Source organism: Monodelphis domestica, chromosome 4 (assembly GCF_027887165.1).
Source record: "Monodelphis domestica isolate mMonDom1 chromosome 4, mMonDom1.pri, whole genome shotgun sequence".
Taxonomy (NCBI): Eukaryota; Metazoa; Chordata; class Mammalia; order Didelphimorphia; family Didelphidae; genus Monodelphis; species Monodelphis domestica.
In genome coordinates, this window is record NC_077230.1 from 264656344 (window position 1) to 264676368 (window position 20025).

General features: G+C 37.7%; 1 protein-coding gene across 11 annotated transcripts in view; it reads right to left on the bottom strand.

Annotated features, from left to right (window-relative positions):
• AMOTL1 (angiomotin like 1) overlaps positions 1 to 20025 on the bottom strand; it is a 275805-nt gene that overhangs the window by 77534 nt on the left and 178246 nt on the right. For all 11 annotated transcript variants that reach the window (XM_056794476.1, XM_016433903.2, XM_056794483.1 and 8 more), the window contains one exon: positions 12570 to 12855. In XM_056794476.1, coding sequence (XP_056650454.1) covers positions 12570 to 12855 — 286 coding nt within the window. The remainder of the gene's footprint in view (positions 1 to 12569; positions 12856 to 20025) is intronic.

Genomic DNA, 20025 nt, shown 5'->3' on the forward strand with positions numbered 1-20025 from the left:
TCTCTCTGTCTGTTTCTCTGTCTCTCTCTCTCTCTCTCTCTCTCCTTTCTCTCTCTCTCTCTCTCTCCCTCATCTTTAAGACACTTGCAAATGGCCTAAAAATAGTGGATATTGTCCACTATGATTTCACTGAAGTTACTTATAAAAATATTGATTAGTTAGGTACAATTAATAACAAATATTTGGGTATCCATTCATCTTCCCATCAATCCCTTTATTCCCTATTCTCTGGATTTGTCAATCTGGTATGTTTTGTCATTCAATCCATCTCTCTCCATTTTGCCCATAATTATGCCATGTAAGATTTTGTCAAAAATCTTGGTGAAATCCAAATTTACTATATATCCACAGAATTCCTCCAAAATACTGGTTGAGTGATCCTATCAAAGTAGTCAGTCATTGGTCTAACGTGACTTTATTGATGAATTTATGATGGCTTTTAAGAATGGCCTTTTGCCTTCCTAGGAGCTTTACCTATATAGGCTTCTCACATACATGATATAAGATCCTTGTTATTTTTCCAAGAGTCTTCCTAAAGCACAATTTGCTATTCTGAGCACATCTGATCTAAAAGAAGAACAACAACAAAACAGCACTGTGAAATTCACCAGTGATCTCTAAACATTTTTTATTGCACACCCATATCAATAAAATATTTTGGAACATTTTTCTCTAATATACGGATAAGGACAGAGACAGAACCAATGATTTCATCAATAAAAAGAACTCCTGGCTGAAGAAACTTCCTCTACCAGTATGGATCAGCACCTTTTTCACAACTTATAGTCTTAGGTGTTTCCTGGAGCACTTGAGAAGTGACTTTTTCAGACTCACCCAGGCAGTTAACAATAAGGCCTAAAGTAGAATTCCAATGTCTTTATTTGAGAATCAAAATTCTTTTCACAATGTCCCCAACCCTTAGAGACAGTGAATTTTCAGAGAAATCATTCAACATCAAGATTTTATATAGTTCCCTATTGCTTCTTCCCTCATTTCATTCATTAAATTATCCAAGTATGATAAGAAACTTAGGAGTAAGCATTAGCATATGAGATAACTTCTAATGGTTCTTCTAACTCCACACTTATGATCCTTTAAGTGTCTTTTTAAAATGCAAGTCTTAGGAGTAAGAATGACATTTGTATAATTAGGACAAGAAAGTTAAGTCAAATTTTACTGTACATGGTAGCCAGAATTCTAGGGATATGATTTAACCTCTAGCTTATAAGAATCTATAGGATACTGTGCTGTTTTATTATCATTAGATTTTATAGCACATTTCAGTAAATCTAGCCTATCTTGTAAAGTTCTTTCCAACTCTATATTCTATGATCCTAGAACATAAATAGAAATGGATGATAATATGACACACAAATTAGAGTTATCCAACTACTATGTAAAATAGGTGATCACACAAGAGAGATTTCAGAGCTATTTAATCAATCTTATGAGATCAATTCAATTTTTTTTAATGGCTGCATGATTTTGTCATCAGAGGGAATTCTTGGTAAGTAAACTTTAAGCAAAGGTAGATTAAATGACTTGCTCTGGGATCATATAAGAAAGAAGAGAGAAAGGGAAAATGGGGAAAAGTATCCCAGCTCTTACAGACTCCAAGCCTACCACTTTACCCATTATGCCATGCAGCAGGAGATGTATTTTGGTTTTGGTTACTTCAAAAAATTATCATGTTATATCCTTATCACCATAGCTAACATTTATATAGAATCTATTCTGTGATAGGCACTGTGCAGATATTATTTCATTTGATCCTCAGAACTATATCCAAATTTTTGGTCTTTCCATTGTTCTATTTGGACTCCTTGAGTCTTCTGATCCTCCACCTGCCTCCAAAGGCCATCATGGTAGACTATATCAATGACAAACTGGTCAAAGTGTTTGGGTCTTATCTGTACCAAGTCCTCCTTTAAACAGGATCATGCAAATATTGAATCCTAGAATTCTGGGGTCAAAAAAGTCCTTAATGCTGTTATATTCTATTTTACAATAAACAGGTAAAGAATCTTGCTCCAAATTACATATAAAACTAGGAGCTGAGCCAGCCTGCTGATGAAAAAGATGATAATGCAAACACTCAATGTAAAAATGGAGACTTGAATCCAGGACTTCAATCCCCAGAAGTCCTTACTCCACTTCCCCAGAATGCTTTGTAATCTCACTGAATTCTCACCTGGGCTGAGAGCAAATTATTATTTAAAGGAGTTCTCCGCCTACTGAGGGCCTCTTTTCTCATGATGTGAGTGAAATTGAATTGGGCCTCTCGGCCCACCTAGCACATGCCTTTCTTATTCTGTATTTTCTTTAATCCTTAACCTTTAATAAACCTCTAAAAATATAACGAGAGAAACTAATTTCTAATTGCCCCAGCTTCCCCCCAAATGTTTAATCTTTACATTACCTGCAGTGAAATAAATGCCTGTCTCTAATATACAATGAGACTTTTTTTTAATTACCTTCTGTTTCAGAATCAATATTAAATATTGGTTCCAAGGCAGAAGAATAGTAAAGGCTAGACAACTGGGGTTAAGTGATATGCCCAGCATCACAAAGGTAGGAAATATCTGAGGACTAATTTAAATCCAGGACCTCTTCTCTCCAGGCTTAGTTCTCTATCCACTGGGCTACCTACCTGATCAAGATTGAGACTTTTTCAAAGGAACCCCTCCAAATTTGGAATTTGAAGGCATTCACTGGGGTTCATTTTAACATAAGTATCCTGTTATTTTTTTTCCTAATGGTCTCCCTACAGCACAGTCAGCTATTCTGAGCCTATTTCATCTCAGACAGTCCTCTGTATTCTCTATATTTTGGATTGTTTGTTATGTAGCAGTAGAAGGTACAACGTGTCCTGAAACTATTTTCTAGTTTAACCACAAAATTATCCTTCCTTTCAAATTTGTTTTCAAAGGAAGTAGCTTCAAAACACATCATCATTTATATGCTAATTTTTTCTTTAAAAGGTGATTTTTGCTTTGGCCTATATACAGGCATGTGTCACTCTTTCCAAAAGGTCCTAATTCTAGTTCACTCTTCATTCAACTGACATTTTGTTTAGTAGAAAGAGAAATGAATTTGGAGTCACAAGACTTAGAGTTTGAACATGGGACAAGAATTTGCACTGCTCTACACCTAAATTTCCTCGCTAGAAAAAGGTAGGATTTAGATTAAAACAAAAACTCTGTAAATCTAAGGAATTATGCTAGATACACCAGTCCATGGGGCATGCAAAGAAGAATAAGACATGGTCCCTGCCACCCTTAAGAGGAAATCACACTAACTAACGTTATTGAATATGAAATACTATTTAAATAATGAAATAAAAGGTAGAAGGTAGTAAGTAAAGTAGAGGTACAAACAAAATGTGATTGCAGGTTTACAGATTTAAAAATATGCCAATTGAACTACAGAAGACTTACTTTATGTAACAATAGAAAATAATTATGAAATTCAGTTGTATAAACACAAGGTCTGGAATTTTAAGAGAAATCATGAAAAAGAAAAACAGGAAAACAAGGAATATAACAGTATTACAAGATCTCAAACTATATTATAAGGTCTGATTCAGAGACTGAGACTGTTAAAAACAATTAGAAATGTAGATCTATGGAACAGAGGAGATAGGAAAGATGAAGAAATCAAACACAGTAGCCCATTATTCAATAAACCACAGACTGTTAATAAGTTGGGGAAAAATTAACTTTTAAAAAAATGAGAAGTGTTGGGAACATTAGAGAGAGCACAGGAGCAGAAGGTAGATTCAGATTAGGAATTTTTAAACTGTAATCCATGAGCCTACTTTAAAAATATTTTGATAACTGTAGATCCATTCATTAGTTTTCTCTGTAATCCTTTCTATTTTGTGTATTTAAAAACTTTATTTTGAGAAGGGACCCATTAGCTTAACCAAACTACCGAAAAATCTCATGACACAAAAAAGGTTAAAAAAAAACCCTTCATTTAGACCCTTATACTATATGCCAAAAATTAGCTCCAAATGTCTACATAGCCTCCATATAAAAATTCACATCATTGAAAAAAACTAGAGGAGAATAGAAGGATTTACCTTTCATAACTATGCCTATGGTGAGAACTCAAAACAAATTTTACAAAGGATAAAGGTCATCATAAAAGCTAAATGCAGTTATATAAATTTAAATAGCTTTTGCATAAAGCCAATATATTACAAATAAGAAGAGAAACTAGGGACTGGAGAGAAAACTCTTCACATTGAATCTCTCTAATAGAAGTTTGATAACCAAAATCAATAGGGAATTAGCACAAATGTATAAGAACAAGTGACATTCTGCAATAAATATTCAATTGATGTAAACAAAAGTTCTGAAAAGAAAAAATACAAACCGTCGAAAACTATAGGAAAGAATGTTCCAAATAACTAACAATAACAGAAAGACAAATTTAAACAATTCTGCTATTTTGCCTCATACTGGTAAAGATAATAAATTATGGTAACAATCAGTGTTGTAGGAATTATGGGAAGAGAGGACCATAAATAGTCTGTTAGAGCTTCAATCTGGTGCAATGATTCTGGAAAGAAATGTGAAATTATGCAAGAAAAATCACTATACTGTTCATACCCTTTAACCTAGCCATTCTACTGCTGGGAATATACTTCATGGAAGTCAATGACAAAAATAAAGGTCTTATTGCAATATTCATAGAAGCATTGTGTGGTACCAAAAAATCCAAAACAAACCAAAACAAAAATCTGGATACAAAGTAGATATCGATCAACTATGGCAGGACCAAACAAATTGTGGCATTAAAATAAAATTAAAATACAATCACTTCACTCTAAGAAATCATGACTAAGAATACAAAGAAATATGGAAATAAATCCCTGAATAAAAAGTGGAAAGGGGAGAACCATAAGATCTACATGTGTGAGATGGTTATAATAATGTAAAAAATGTGAAAATGCTACAAATTAATTTAATTGCAATGAGTAATCTTGGTCCCAGTGAAGGCAACTAGAAAAATACTTCCCTCTTCTCAATAGAGACATGAAAAACTATGAGTGTAAAATGATACATATATTGTCAGATTTCAGTCAGTTTGTTGGCTTTCTTTGTTCCAAGGAAGATTTAAATGGAGGGTAGGGTCACATGGGAAAATTATTTTTGTTTGAAAAACACTTTTAAAAATGGAAAAAATTAAAGTTGAATGATTAAAAATGTTACTGGAACTCATTAGAGATTGCTAATGCCTAGGATATGAAGGAGATAATAAAAGGAGAAGCAGAACATACACTCTATTGTGAATGACAAAGAATTCTGACAAGCAAAAAGAGAGAGAAAGCATTTCAAGGGAGGGCAAAGACAAGGAAATAGAAGGGAAGACTAAGCCATGTTTAGGAAATATGAGTAGTCCAGTTTGACTATAGAATATAGTATGTGGCAGAGCAATAGGAAATATGGTTGGAAGGACGGGTGAGGTCAAATCAAAGGAGGCTTGGAACATCAAATTTTATTCCAATGGGAACCAGTGAAATTTTCTTTTGTTTTGTTTTCATCATGAGTGGGACATGGTAGTGACATCATAAAGGCTGTGCATTAAAAAGAGCTACTTAGTAACAGTATGAAAAATGGCTTGAATGAGAGAAAAAGTGAAAACAAAGTTTCAGTCTCAAACCAGAGGCAAATTCTTCTTCTTTAACCTTTTAAGCCATTCCCTCTTAGCAACTCCAGGTCCTTGTTCCACTAGCCTCTCCATCTTTCTTTCAAAGATCTTCATTGTTTCCCTGATCAAAGGTACTTCCCTTCTGCTTACAAGCATTCTCAGGATCGCTTGATTTTTTAAAAGTCTTTTATTGTTCTTTTGAATCTATCCAAATAACGTCCATTTCATCTCTCTCCTCCTTTGAAACTCTTTGGGGGGAAAATGTTATTTACATGTATGCTTTCATTTGTTCACTATCCTTTCTCCTCACACACTTGGATTAAAACCTTCATCTCCACCATTCTCCTGAAACTTGTGTCTTTAAGGCCATCAATGAATTCCTAATTGTCAAATCCAATGGGTCTTCCCTCCAAATCCTAATCTACTTTGGCTATCTGCAGTTTTTGTAATACTGACCATCTTCTTCTTTTTAATAATATTTTATTTTCCTCCAATTACATGTGTAAACAATTTTTAACTTTTTTAGTTCCAAATTCTGTGCCTCCTTCCCATCCTCCCTTCCTCACTGCCTCCCATCCTTTCCCCTTTCCTGAGATGGCAAGTGATCTGATACAGATTTTACATGTGCATTCATGTACAACATTTTTCCATATTAGGATTGCCATCTTCTAAGGCATCTTCCTTTCTGGCTCTTCAGTCTTCTCCTTCGAGCCCTAAATGGGAGTGTGCCACTAAATCAGAATTTTATCTCTTTAAACTCTTTCCCTGGGCATGAGATAATTTCCATGCCTTCAACTATCCTTTCTCTAGAAATAACTCCCAAACTGATATCTTTGGTCCTGACTCCTGTATAGTAACCTTTATTTTATGCATATCATATAATGCTGTATATTGTATCTACTGACTTAGTACCTTATCCCCAATCAGACTTTAAGCTTCTATAGTTTTTAACTCTTTTATTGACATTAGCAATTATTACTAACCTTAACTCATTATTCTTTCTGATAATGATAACAGCTGACATTTAAGATTTACAAAGTGCTTTCCATAAATTGCCTCATCTGATTCTTACAACAATCCTGTGAGGTAAGGGCTAATAGGATTATTGTGGCATTTTAAAAGATTAGGAAATAACCTGAACAAGGTTAAAAGGGTTGTCTCCAATTTAGTAAATTGTCATAGATCAAATTTGTTTTGCAACTTGCAGATTCAGAGGTGAATTTAATTTTAGCCTGTGTATGAACTGCAGCTCTAATCAAAATCTCTTGGGAACCCCCTGCAGGATTGAGTTGGGCCAGAAAAAAAAAAAGCCCAACCATAAATCAGTGTGTAGAAAAGGAGTCTTTTGTGAACTTTGGGATGACTTGGGTGCTAGAATCAATTTTTTTTTCTTCTCCACATGACGGAAAAAAACTGGAATGGCACCTTTCATCGAATTCAACTTTCAAAGAATCTCTCCTAACTCCTCTAGTCATATCTAGGCATTCTTTTTTGGGGGGAGGAGGGTGAATATTTGTTCAAGATAATATTCCAAACATTTCCAGATCAAGGAATAGTTAACTCTCTTCCTCCTCCCTCTTAGGGAATCATAGGATCATAGATTTAGAGTCAAAGGAAACTTAGAGGTCACTAAGTCCATTCCCTTCATTTTATAGAGGATGACATAGGGTTTAAAGCAATAGGCAGACAGTTAGATGACTTGCCAAGATTTAGTATCTAAGGATTTGACTCAATTTCCTTCTGACTATTGGTCAAGTTCCAAATTGATCACACTCTGCTGCCTCTTCCCAGTTAACCTGGAAGTAATATGATTCACAGGTTTCCTAGCTATTATAAACTGAACAGAACACTAGACTAATAAAAGGACCGGAAATCCTGCTAATGTCTTTAATCCTATTTTATAGCATGTCACTTGAATAGAGTGGGTGGGAGGAGGAGTTAGAAAGATGATCATTTTGATCCAAATAGTCAAGAGTTGACTAGTATTTGACTAGAAGACTCAGAAACATTGTGGATCTCTTCTAGGAAGATCCTGGTGTCTTCTAAATTCATCTTCACATCAATAAGTAGTAGGAATAAAATAAGCTGCCCCAGTGGAAAGAGGCTCCTCTCTCTTCACTATAGGTCTTCAAAGGGATAATGGAGGACTATTTCTTGGAGATGCCATTGAGAAGACATCTCCTTCAGAACAGTTTGGACCAGATTCTGTGATTTCCAAATTCCTCCTTGAATATTCTAAACATCAACATGTCCAAAAATATCCTGTTCTTCCCCAAAACTTCCCTTCCTTCTTATTTCTTCACTTCTGTTGATAGCACCACCAACCTCCTTATCACCTAACCTCAACACTTCAGAGTCAGCTTTGAGTCTTTCCTCTCCCACATCTTTGTATCCAATTAGTTTTAAAGACCCCTGGAGTCTCCTGCAATTTGCTTTCCTTATGTCTCCTATTTCCTGTTGGCCTTACAAACCCCCTACTTGAAACTCTCCAGATGAACTCTGGTCTACTAAGGCTACACTGGATGTGGAGTGCTGGGCTTAGAGTCAGAAAGAACTTTGGACATTAACTAGTTCTCTAACTTAACCTCTTTGGGGTTAGACTCAGTGACCTATAAGGTCCCTTTCAGCTCTGAATCCATAATCCTATGACTTTTTAAAAACTGCAAACCCTTACCTTCTGACTTAGAATCAACACTATGTATTAGTTTCAATGCAAAAGAGCAATAAAGGCTAAGCAATTGGGGTCAAGTGACTTGCCCAGGGTCACAAAGCTTAGGAAGTATCTGAACCCAGGATCCCCTATCTTCAGGCCCGACTCTTATCCACTGCACCATCTAGCTGCCTCAAAACTATGACTGTTAATATAATATTTCTTATGCAGCTCTGAAAGGGGAAGCGTTGAAACTGGAATAGAAGCTACTTAAATGATAGGGTAGGGAGAGCTATAGAACTTCTGGGCTACAGCTGCTGATGGCAACACTACTAGGTTAAACCTCGAGGCCAAGTGCAAGTCAAAACTTGACTTTAAAATGGAATTCGGTCAATTAGCCAAGTCAATGAAATAAAGGCATTTGGAACAGCCAAGAGGCTGAAATTTTTAGGAGATAAAACAGAACTTAATTATTTCAAACATCAAGAGCTAGAAGAGGCTTTGGTAATCATCCAGTGAAGCACCTCAATTTATAGTGTGGGGAACTAAGACTCAGGGAGGGGAAGGGACTTACTTGCCAAAGTCAGAGCTAAAGAAGTAGCAGAACTAAGATTCAAAGCCAGGTGTTGTAATACCAAATTCCACGTTCTTTCCATTATACCAAACCGACTAGGCAACCTAAATATCAGCAGCTTCCAAAATCCTCTTATCAACATTAGTCCCATTTCCCTAAATGGGGAAACTGAGTCACCAAGAAGTTAAGTAACTAGCTCAGGCTTGCACTATGAGTCACAGGCCAAGGAAGAAATAGTGTGAAGCTCTCTCAACACCTGGTCCCTCCCTATAATCATTCAACCACATTCCATGTCAAAAGATCCAGAGACAGATTTTACCCTTGGATGCGTCTATGCAAGGCCTATCTACCACAGATCATTATTAGCGGAAAGAAAGAAATATTTGTTTCCTGGAAAATGCTGAGTCAGTCCTCCACTAATCTCAGGCTGAATTAAATAAAGGCCCTACCCCAAGAGCTTTCAGAGGCAAGCTAAGGCCTGAAGAGGGGATTGACCAACAAGCATGTGACAGCGATAGCACTTAGAGTACAAGATGACTGCATCTAAGGGGTGCTATTACAATCCAATGGTCCATATTTGCCTCTGTGCTGCCTTCTTCCCTCCAACTAAAGCTTGCCACAAGGGCTGGAGCCAACTCCAGCCTCAACACACTCCCATGAAAATCCCAGTCCCTATAACTATCATGCCCATATTATCATGACATGGGCAGACATGGGCTGGAAAAGTCTACACCACCAATCATGGCATGGGGAAAGCTCCAAACTCTTAATAGAAGGCTTCTGAGGGCCTTTAGCACACAATGCTCTTTTGTGGAAGTCTGATGAAAAAGAAACAACTTTAAAAAAAGAAAAAAAAGGGAGAAAAGAAAAGAAACGACCTGCTCAACAAATACAAGTTGAGTATTTCACCTGTGGTCCAAGTGTGAAATAAATGTCCAACAGGGAAAGAAATAGGTCAATTAAATGGATTAACTGTCAAGGTACCGATCTGACAATGGCTCTTGAAAAGAAGTAGCCTGTCCTGGCCTCTGTTCTTGTCTCTAGTTACAAATGTCCTTTTTTTTCTCCTTCCACAGTCAAGAGTAGCCATTCAGTATGACTCTCAGATCGCCTTGATTATCTCCCAGTCATCTGCATAAGGTCAGGCCCAAGCAAGGAGCTCCAGTGGCCTCTCCTCTTTGAAGTTGTAAAACAATATCATTCTAGATCCTTTTCTCTCTGACAGTCCTCCAACTCCACCTGTAGCACATCAAATGTGTTCTCCACAAAGTCAAAATAAAAGCCCTGCTTAGAAGTGGCTTATTCAGGCAGGAGGATTTCCCATTTTACTTGACCTTCCAAAGAAGGGCCCTTCATGCAAGTTGGGTAGGACCACTGTCCTAATAATATCAATCTCTTTTCTTCTTTCACTTGTTTCCCTAATAATAGTCACTGGGACTAGATGTACAGAGCATCTTTCAACCTGAAAAACCACCCGCCCCAGATCTCCTCCAAGAGCTTCAAAAAGAATTGTAACAAGCAGTGTGATCAAAGTGTTGCCTGACTGTACTTAGGTTACAAATAAGAGAAGCTGTTGGAAGTAACAATGACAGAAAAAAATGGAAAAGAACAGCAATAAGCTATTGTTTAAAAAAAAAACAAAGGTAAAAGAGCAGGGGACCGGCAGTTAGGAGATCTGTTTTTAGTTCTCCCTCTGCTACTAAAGACTACTAAACATGGGCAAATCACTTTTCTTATCCTGAGCACTCAGTTTCTTTCTCAGTAAAATAACCCTTCCTCACAAAGACGGGGTGTTGTGGGTGGGGAACAATACATGTACCACCAGAATTGATTGAACTGTTAGTACAGATGAACTGTATTTTTCTCCCCTCTTTCTTTCTTTTTCTTTGGTACAAAGGACGGCTTATTGGGTGAAGGAGTAGATTTAATTGGAAATGAAGGTGACATTGAAAAGTAATTTTTTAAAAATGTAAACTGCTTAAAGGCAGGATTTTTGAGCTTTGCATTTGTATCCCTATTGCCTAGTGCAGTGCTTTGTACCCTGCTAGGCATTAGATAAATATACAGTAAATTGGGGGGTGATGAAGGAGTTGGAGTAAAATGCCTCCAAGGTCCCTTCTAGCCCACCAGTTCTGTGAATGTTTCATATTAGATGAGAAAAATTAACACGGATAGAAAGCTTGTAGATTTACAAAGAGCTTTCTTCACAACACTCAAGGGTATGTAGTGTTAGAACAACCATCCCATGTTACAGAGGGGGCAGCTGAGACTGAGAAGGTTAAGTAATTTGCCCAAGATCACAAAACTGATGAGTCTGAGCTGGGATTTGAATTCAAGCCTTCTTATTCTTAACACTAGGGCTGGTCTCAAGAAAACAGAATGAGATCGAATGACTGCTTAGGGAAAGAACCTTAGTGTCCTAGAAAGAACACTGGATCTGGGATGGGGTCCAACTCTACCACTTACTAGCTGTGTTACCCTAAAAAAAGTCACTTCAGCCTTCTAGTCTTTTATTCCACCTCTTTAAAATTTTTGGGATGGGGGCAGCTAAGATGCACAATGGATAGAGCTCTGGGCCTGGAGGTAGGAGGACCTGGTTCAAATACAGCCTCATACACTCCCCAATTGTGTGTCCCTGGACAAATGATTAAACCTCCTTTTGCCAAGCCCTTGCCCTTCTGACCTTGAGCTGTTTCTAAGACAGAAAGGAAGGATTATTTAAAAAATAAAAAATAAAATTTGAGGGCTGGAAGGATGATCTCTAAAGATCTCTTCTAATATTCCAAAGCACTTTCTATATTTTATCTTCTTCAGTCCTTACCACAGCCCTGTTAGGTAGATGCTACCATTTTAAAGATGGGGATACTGAGGCTTGCCCAGGATCACACAGCTAATAAGTGACAGAGGTGGGATGTGAACTCAGGTCTTCCTTACTTCAAGTCTAACAGCCAAGGCTCAATGCCACGGAGCTCAGACATTCTCTGATTATGAGAGGTAGCCCATGGAATGAGGGGCAGAAAGAAGGAATCTGACTGAGGTCATCTGACTATAAACTTGAGGCTGTAGTCACCGGGTGGTTCATCCACCCCCCAACTGGGGACTCAATGATTATTAAGTTTGGGAGATTTGAGTTTCCAGTATTTAGAACAACCGATCTTCAGAAATAATGGCTGATGTTCGTAGAGGGTGTGTAAAGCATTTCATATAAATCATCTCATTATCTCACAACAGTTGCCAGGTGAGATAAGTATCACAGGTATTATTATCCCCGTGTTATAGTATGAGGAAACTAACATCCAGACATGGGAAGGAGTTTACTGATACTTACTCATAATAAGGGCAGCAAGGTGGCACAATAGATAGAGTGCCAGGCCAAGTGTCAAGAAGATCTGAGTTCAAATCTGGACTCAGACCTTCACTAGCTGTGTGACCCGGAATGAGTCACTTAACTCTGTTTGCCTTAGTCCTTCATCTCCAAAATAAGCTGGAGAAGGAAAAGGAGAACAACTCCACTCTCCTTCCCAAGAATCACTCCACCCTAAACAAGTTGAACACAACTGAAATGACTAAACAATACCACCACACAGGTAATAAGCATCAGAGGCAGAATTTGATTTCCCCCCACTCTCTCTCAATAAAAGGACAAATAACGCCTTTTCCCCTTTTCCCCAAAAGTCAAATACATACCTTCTGAAGTTTGTCAGCTTTGTCATAATACCCCTCAATTTCCAGGCGGAGCACTCGATTCTCCTCCGATAGGATTGCCACCATCTGCTGTGCCCGCTCCACAATAGCAAAAGCTTCGGTGCCAAGCTGCTGGCCTGGGGGTGTAGCGGGTGGAGGCTGCTGGGGCAACATGGGCAATGGGAGGGGAGGGGGCAAGACGGAATGCAGTGGGCCACTGATGGAGGAGGCTTGGGAGGACATGGGGCTGTGCTGCTGCATCGATGGGTAGGGGAGTTGGCATGGCCGGCTGGAAGCAAAGGAAAAGAATAGGATTAATCAGACCCCAGAGGAAATGGTGGGAGCCGGAAAGCAGAAATAACAATTCGTGCCCTATCTATCTCTGGGCAACAAAGCATTGCTGAATGCTAAGGGAGACCACAGTAGACTCTCAGTGGGAGAGAAGGGAGGACAGTCATCTGACAGACCAGAAGACTCCCTACTGCACAGGACCTCAAGGACACATCTTGTAACTAAACCCAAGAATTTCAGTTCCTAGTTGAGAATCATTTCTTCTCTTGCTGACTTTTTTTCTTCTTCTAAAAAAAAGTTATATTGATTTTTTTGTTTTTATTCCAACATCTATTTAAAAAAAAAATCTCTTCCCTCCTGACCCAGCAATCCAAGCTTTGAAACCAAGAAGAAAAAAGGAGAAAGAATGCCATTTAGCAAAACTAACCAATACATCAACCAAGTCCAACAGTTTATGCAATGTTCTGAACCCCATAGTCCTCCATCTATGCAAAGAAAGGAGGTTCATAGCCTTTCATAGCCAGGCTCACATATTGTCTTATTATAACAGTCTGTGATCTATTCATCTGCCCCTAACTAATCAACAAGCATTGATTAAGCATCTTCGATGGGACAGGCACTGTTCTAGGTACTAAGGATTCAAAGACGAAAGTGTTGCTGTCCCTCCCCTCGAGATGCTTTCATTCTAACAGAGGAGACCACATAAGTAGAGAACACAGACAAAATAAATACAATGTGTATTTTGGGGAGGAAAGGAACTCTCCATTTGAAGGGAGGAAAGTGGGCAGGACATCAACGAAAAGTTTCATGTAGAAAGTGGCTGAGTTTGTGAAAGAAATTGGGGTTTCTTTCACTTTGGCAGAGTGTGAAAGAAATTTGGGATCCAAGAAGCAGAGCATTTTAGGCCTGGGGAATGCTCCTTGGAACCCTAGCTTAGTGAAGGGCTATGTCATCTAAGAAATCTTTCTTGATCCCTGCAACAAAAAGCAAAATCTCACTCCCACCCATGCCCTTGAAATGACTTTACATAAGATCATAGATTTAGAGCTAGAAGGGACCTTAGACATCAAACCCAATCTCTCCATTTTACAGATAAGTAAACTGAGGTACTGAGTGACCTTCCCAGTGACTCCAAGTCCAAGCATTATTCATATATGCAATTTGGCTGCATTTGTTTCATATTTACTTATATACACAGTTTCCCCATAAATGAATATAAGCTTTTTGAGAGGAGAAGGAACCATTTTGGCTTTTTCTTATTTATTTAATTAATGTGTACTGAACTGACTTTACAAAGGTACAAGAAATAATCATAAAGTCCAGGGTATTGGAGACAAAGAACTGGAAAGAACTTTAAAAGTCATTCTGTTCAGCACCCTCATTTTACAGTTGAGGAAATGCAGACCCCAAAAGATTAAGAGATATAAAAAAAAAGTTAACAAGTAGCAGAATCAAGGTATTTTGCATTTACTTATGTGTTTATATGTTGTGTCCCTCTAGGAAAAAATTAACTCTTTGAAGGCAAAGGCTCTATTGTTTTGGATGAGGTAGAGTCTTTGTATCCCTTATACTGACAATGGAAGCAAGAATTTAACAAATAATTGTTGTATTGGATTGAATATATTAAAGCCAAGTATTAATGATGGCTTATGGTGCTAACACTTCTCAGTGGTGTGGGGCAGGCACTTCCTTGTGGGGTGCCTCTCTGGAGTGGAGGGAATTTTTCTTTAGTCTGCCTTCCTGCCGGACCAGCTCCCATAATCTTTGTAACCAGGAGAGGTAGAGAAAAGTAGAATTTCTTGTTTCCTTAAAGAAGGTTCAACCCTTCAAAGAGCCCTCCAATTATAGAAAGGAATGCTGTCAATGGGGAAGATTTATAGACTGGTTTTCCATATTGCATAACTACTTGGCCCTTCTTTGGGAAAGAAAGTATTTCCATATTTTGGTGAATGATGAACCATATTCAAACAAGAAAACATGTCTGTGTTTGTGAATGTGCATATGTGTATGTTCACATGCGTGTAAAGAGATATTAAACCTCAGGTCAGAAGGATGGAGTTATCTCTTTCTTGAACCCTCTCTACTAATACTAGTCATCTCTCTCATAATATTATGGGAACTCCTTGGAGGCATAGATCAAACCTGTTGGCTTAGTAGACCTGAATAAGCACATTCCTGCAGGTTGGCTGAATCCTATTGTAGGGTGTGGGATTTTTTCCCTTTTTTTTTTGTAGAAGTTATCTTTGGCAACTCATCCTACCACCACCTCCCGCTTAAGGCAAAGGTCCCTTTCCCCAGCCCTCCTGAGTAGACTTGAGCTTCTGTAGTATGAGAACCTCTCCTCATGAAAAAGATGCTAGGATGGTGCTGTCTCCTCTGAGGGGTGATGGAATAATCTGTAACGTGAACTTCGGGATGCACAGCATATGTGGGCACATTTGCATGGCTCTGCCCTCTGCTACATCCAAGCCCACTTAATCCAGCTTTGACAGATCATCAGTATTCACATTTTATTTGTGGACAAATTAGATATCCCTTCACTGTCTAAGGAAGCCTGGCACTCACATTTGGTTACATGGCAAAAATAAAACAAATCATGGACAATCAGATAAAAATAAAGTTAATATTTTAAGCCTAAACTGGTTTGTAAACTCCTTGACAGCAGAGACAGGGTTTTCAATTGAATAAACATTTGTCTGGAATATTTTAGGTGCTTAATCAATGTCTAATTGATCTTTTTGTGTGTAGAGAGTGTAATAACAACCCAGGAAGATTTAAAGTTGAAAAGGGAGTTAGTCGCTGTCTTCAAAGAATGTATAGTCCAGGCAATTACATTTCATATACAAATAACTAGTGTTAGTACATCGGAAGGGTACAAGAAAGTGCCACCTAAAATGTGAGGGAAGGAGAGTCATTCTACTGATAAAGGATGAAAGGAATCCAAGAAGGTCTCCTTAAGGAAGAAGCATTTGAATCTGGCTTTAAAAGATAGGTAGAAACTCTTCATGAAACTGCGAGAATATGAGGCAGACCACCCAGTTTCCATTACCTCCTCCAGCAAAACCTTGAAGTTCTCCTTAGAGTCGTGTGGATGCCGATCAAAGCATGTATCTTTCACATTAGAGTATTTATGGTTTTTATTTAGGGTCTGGGTGTTGAATGCATGTGCTCTTACAACAATGACCAATATGGAAGTGTGTTTTGCATCATAATAAAAATAAAACTTAAAAAGAAACACCTTGAAGTTCTCGTCAGACTAATGAGAGAAATTCAATAAGAAAACTACAGTAAATGACTTCTTCCACCCTGGTTCTGCCCCAAAATTGACCCAGAGGTCTATGGCAACTGGAAAGGGAGATCATCAATGATGCTATGACCAGCACAAGGTTGTCTTCTAGTCTGACCAGAGATAGGTCAGGAATGTATGTGGACTACAAGGGACTGTGTCTGGAAGAAGCAAGAGCAAAGGGCCCCTGAGAAATATCCAGAGGGGTCAGAGAAGACAAGGATGAGGCTTTGGGAGCTTCACGGAATTTACAAGTGAATAATAGTAGATATTTAAAGACTAAATTTCTATGCAATGCAAACTGTTAGCAAAATCAAAGAAAGCCAGTGTCTTATCAAGCTCATTAAGTCTTATCAAGACTCATATAGCGTGGTAATCAAAGTAAGCAGAAATAAAACAATAATAATACATGTAGCTAATAATATAGCACTAATAATAATAAGAACTCTATAGAGTTTTAAATTTTCATAAAGCGGGGATGGAAAAAATTAAACGAAATCTTAACAAAGAGGCTATGGCAATTATTTTTGAAATCATTCATTATGACTATATCAGATTTTTTACCATAAAGGCAAAATGTCTCAATACTGTGAAAACTAAAAATATAATCATATTGGTAACAAAAATAATGAGAATAGCACGGTCCCATCAGCAGGCAGAAGGACATTCATTCACATATAAACACTCAAAAGCTAAACACTAAATAAAAGGACTTTTCCTAACTGTAACAAAAAGCAGCCATCTAAATTCAAAAGCCAGCATTATTTGTAATAGAGAAATACAGGAAGTTCTCCCAAAAAGATTAGGAGCAAATCAATGCCCATTGTCTTCATAATAATAATTGTTGTTGTTGTTTTTTTGCCTTCTATTTTGGAATTGATACTAAGTATTGATTTCAAGGCAGAAAAATGATTAGGTCTAAACAATTGGGCTGAAATGACAATGACTCATGCAGGATCACACAGCTAGTAGGTATCTAAAGCTAGATTTGAACCCAGGACTTCTCATCTCCAGTATCCATTATTATTTTATAATTACTAAAGATGCTAGCTAATGGGAGGCAGCTAGGTAGCTCAGTATATTGAGAGCCAGATCCAGAGATGGAAAGTTCTGGGTTCAAATTTAACCTCAGACACTTCCTGCATGTGTGGGCAAGTCATTTACCCTCCATTGCCCAGCCCTTACCACTCTTCTGCCTTAGAACCATACAATATTGATTCTAAGATGAAAAATAAGGTTGGCTTTTTTTTTTGAAAGATGCTAGCTAAAGCAGAAAGAAAAGGGAGGCGATAAACGACAACTATCTAGAGTCCTTGAAAGTTTCAAAATCATGAACAGTTAGAAAAAATGAAACTTAAAACCCATCCCTGAGATATCACTTCACTTCTATCAAGTTAGCAAAGATGCTAAAGGATTGGAAAACTCATCATTGTCAAGGCTATAGAAAGACAGTCATGTTAATTCACTGCTATGAAACTAGAGAAAACAATTTGGAATTATTCCAGGAGTGACTAAATAGTTCTTACCCTTTGATCCAGAGATTATTTACTCTCTTTAAATCCTAGAAGCTATTGACAGCAAAGAATGGTATCACAGGAACAAAAAAGTTTGGTTGTATCATCTGTGATTTTTTACAATGCTAAAGTGATGATGAAAGGGCTAAAAATGATGGCCTGTGAATGTAATGGGATGCTACTATGTCATAAGGGATGATGAATAGTATGAATACAGAGAAACGAGGGCAAAGGAAGTACTGCAGTTTGCAGAAAGTAGGACCAAAGAACAGTATATACAAGGTCTAAAGTAACGTCAATTATGGATAAGCAACAAAACTCCAGGCAAATATAATGATCAAGGTTGGTCCTTCTTTTTGATTAACAATCAATAAACTATAAGGGGGAAGATTTTATACAGTGGAGGAGGTATTAAAAGTTTCATGCCAAAAAAAAAAAGGCTCAATTAATTTAATCTAAGTTAAAAGAGAATTTTTGTTGTTGGGGCATTTTCAATTGTGTCAAACTCTTTGTGACCCCATTTGGTTTTCTTAGCAGAGATACTGGAGTGGCTTGCCATTTCCTTCTCCAGCTCACTTTACAGATGAGAAAACAGACACAAACAGGGATAAGTGACTTGCCTAGGGTCACACAGCTTGGAAGAATCTGAGGCCAGATTTGAACTGAGGTCCTTTTAACTCCAAGGTCAGTACTCTATCCACTGTGCCACCTTGCTGCCACAAAGAGACTTTACATGAAAAAACTACTCTTAAATTACTGATGAAGCCATAGTCCAGTGTTTATAATTACACTAAATAGCTACATTTTCATAAAATTTAATCCTAAAAATGTGACTTCAAAAGAATCTGTTATTCTACATATGACATCAGTGAAGAAAACATTTTTATGTCATATTCTTATGCACTTATTTTTTTAAATAGCCTGGCATATGAGAGAAGCCAAACGTGACAGCAAGTTTGAAATGGTCTGGGGTTCTTTACATGGAATCCCCTGGAAGTAATAACAGCTGACACTTCTTTATTTTCTAAATTACCCTCACAACTACTCAGTGAGGTAGAGATTACAAATATAATTATCCCCATCCTACAGATGAAGGAAATGAAGTGCAAAAAGCTTACACAACTCACCAAGATCACACAGTTATGGAAAACAGAAAAGGTAGATATGATTCAAATCTAGGTCTCTTAAATCTGAGTCAAATGATTAAAAAAAGGATTTAAAAAATAAAGCAATCTATCTTAGAATCAACACTGTGTATTGATGCCAAGGCAGAAGAGTGGTCAAGGTTCGGTAAAGGTCTGTGGGCTTCAGTTTCTTCTTTTGAAAATGTGGGGTAGACCTGGATGGCATCTGAAGTAGCTTCCAGCTGGAAATCTATGACCCTGTGGTCCTGTGCTGTCTGAGTACTTTACTGCTGAACATCACCTGTTCATGTTGTCTCTGCAACTAGATCACATATGCTCCTTGAGGGCAGAAACTGTATTTTTCATTTTGTACCCTCAATGGGGTCGTGAAGACAAAGTGCCTTGCTTGCAATAGCAGCTCTACTACTTGATGTTGTTTTTTCTTCAGTTTTATTGATGGCTTCTATTTTTCTGTCACAGCCATTTCTGGATTTATCCCTTTCACTGTCACCCTATAAAACTTTCCTTCTTTTAACCAAAAAACAAATGAACCTAAGCAAATATGAAAATGTAGACAGTATTCTAAACCCATTGCCCCCTACTTATTTCCTCTAAAAAAAAAAAGTGGCTGGATTTCCTCATCTCTTTTCCAAAATCAACTCTGGTAACTATAATTATCTCTGCTGGTTTATTTTCTCCTTAAGTCTGAGAATAAAGGTGGGAGATCAGAATCTCAAGTAAACCCCAATTCGAAAAACTCTCCATTTTTTTTTTTGCTAAGAAGATGGTTAAATATGAATAAATAAATGTTCCTGAAAAATGGAATTGCCACTATGTCATTTCTAGATCAAAACCATAGCCTTGGGCTTTTCTCTATCTGGGTTACAAGAGGAAGAAGAAAGGTGGGATTACTGTGTTTATATCAGAGAAATGCTTAAAAGCTCACCCCCAAAACAAGAGTCCAACTCTGACAATCCTGCCTACGCCCTGGCCCTAGGGCACACTGAGCATTCCTAAAACAATCTCTCAGCTCATGGAACTCCTATAATTATACAAGGAAGGAGTCAGAAAGTCTCCTCTTCATCTTCTCTAAGCATATAGCTACAAAGATACATTTGGCCACATAGCATGTGCCCAAGGACAGCCCAAAGTAAAAAATCTTGAAAAGAGAATTATGTTACTGCTGTTTTAATCAAAATTGGTTTTCACTGGCCCTTGCATCCAGGAAATCTTACAGACCACTA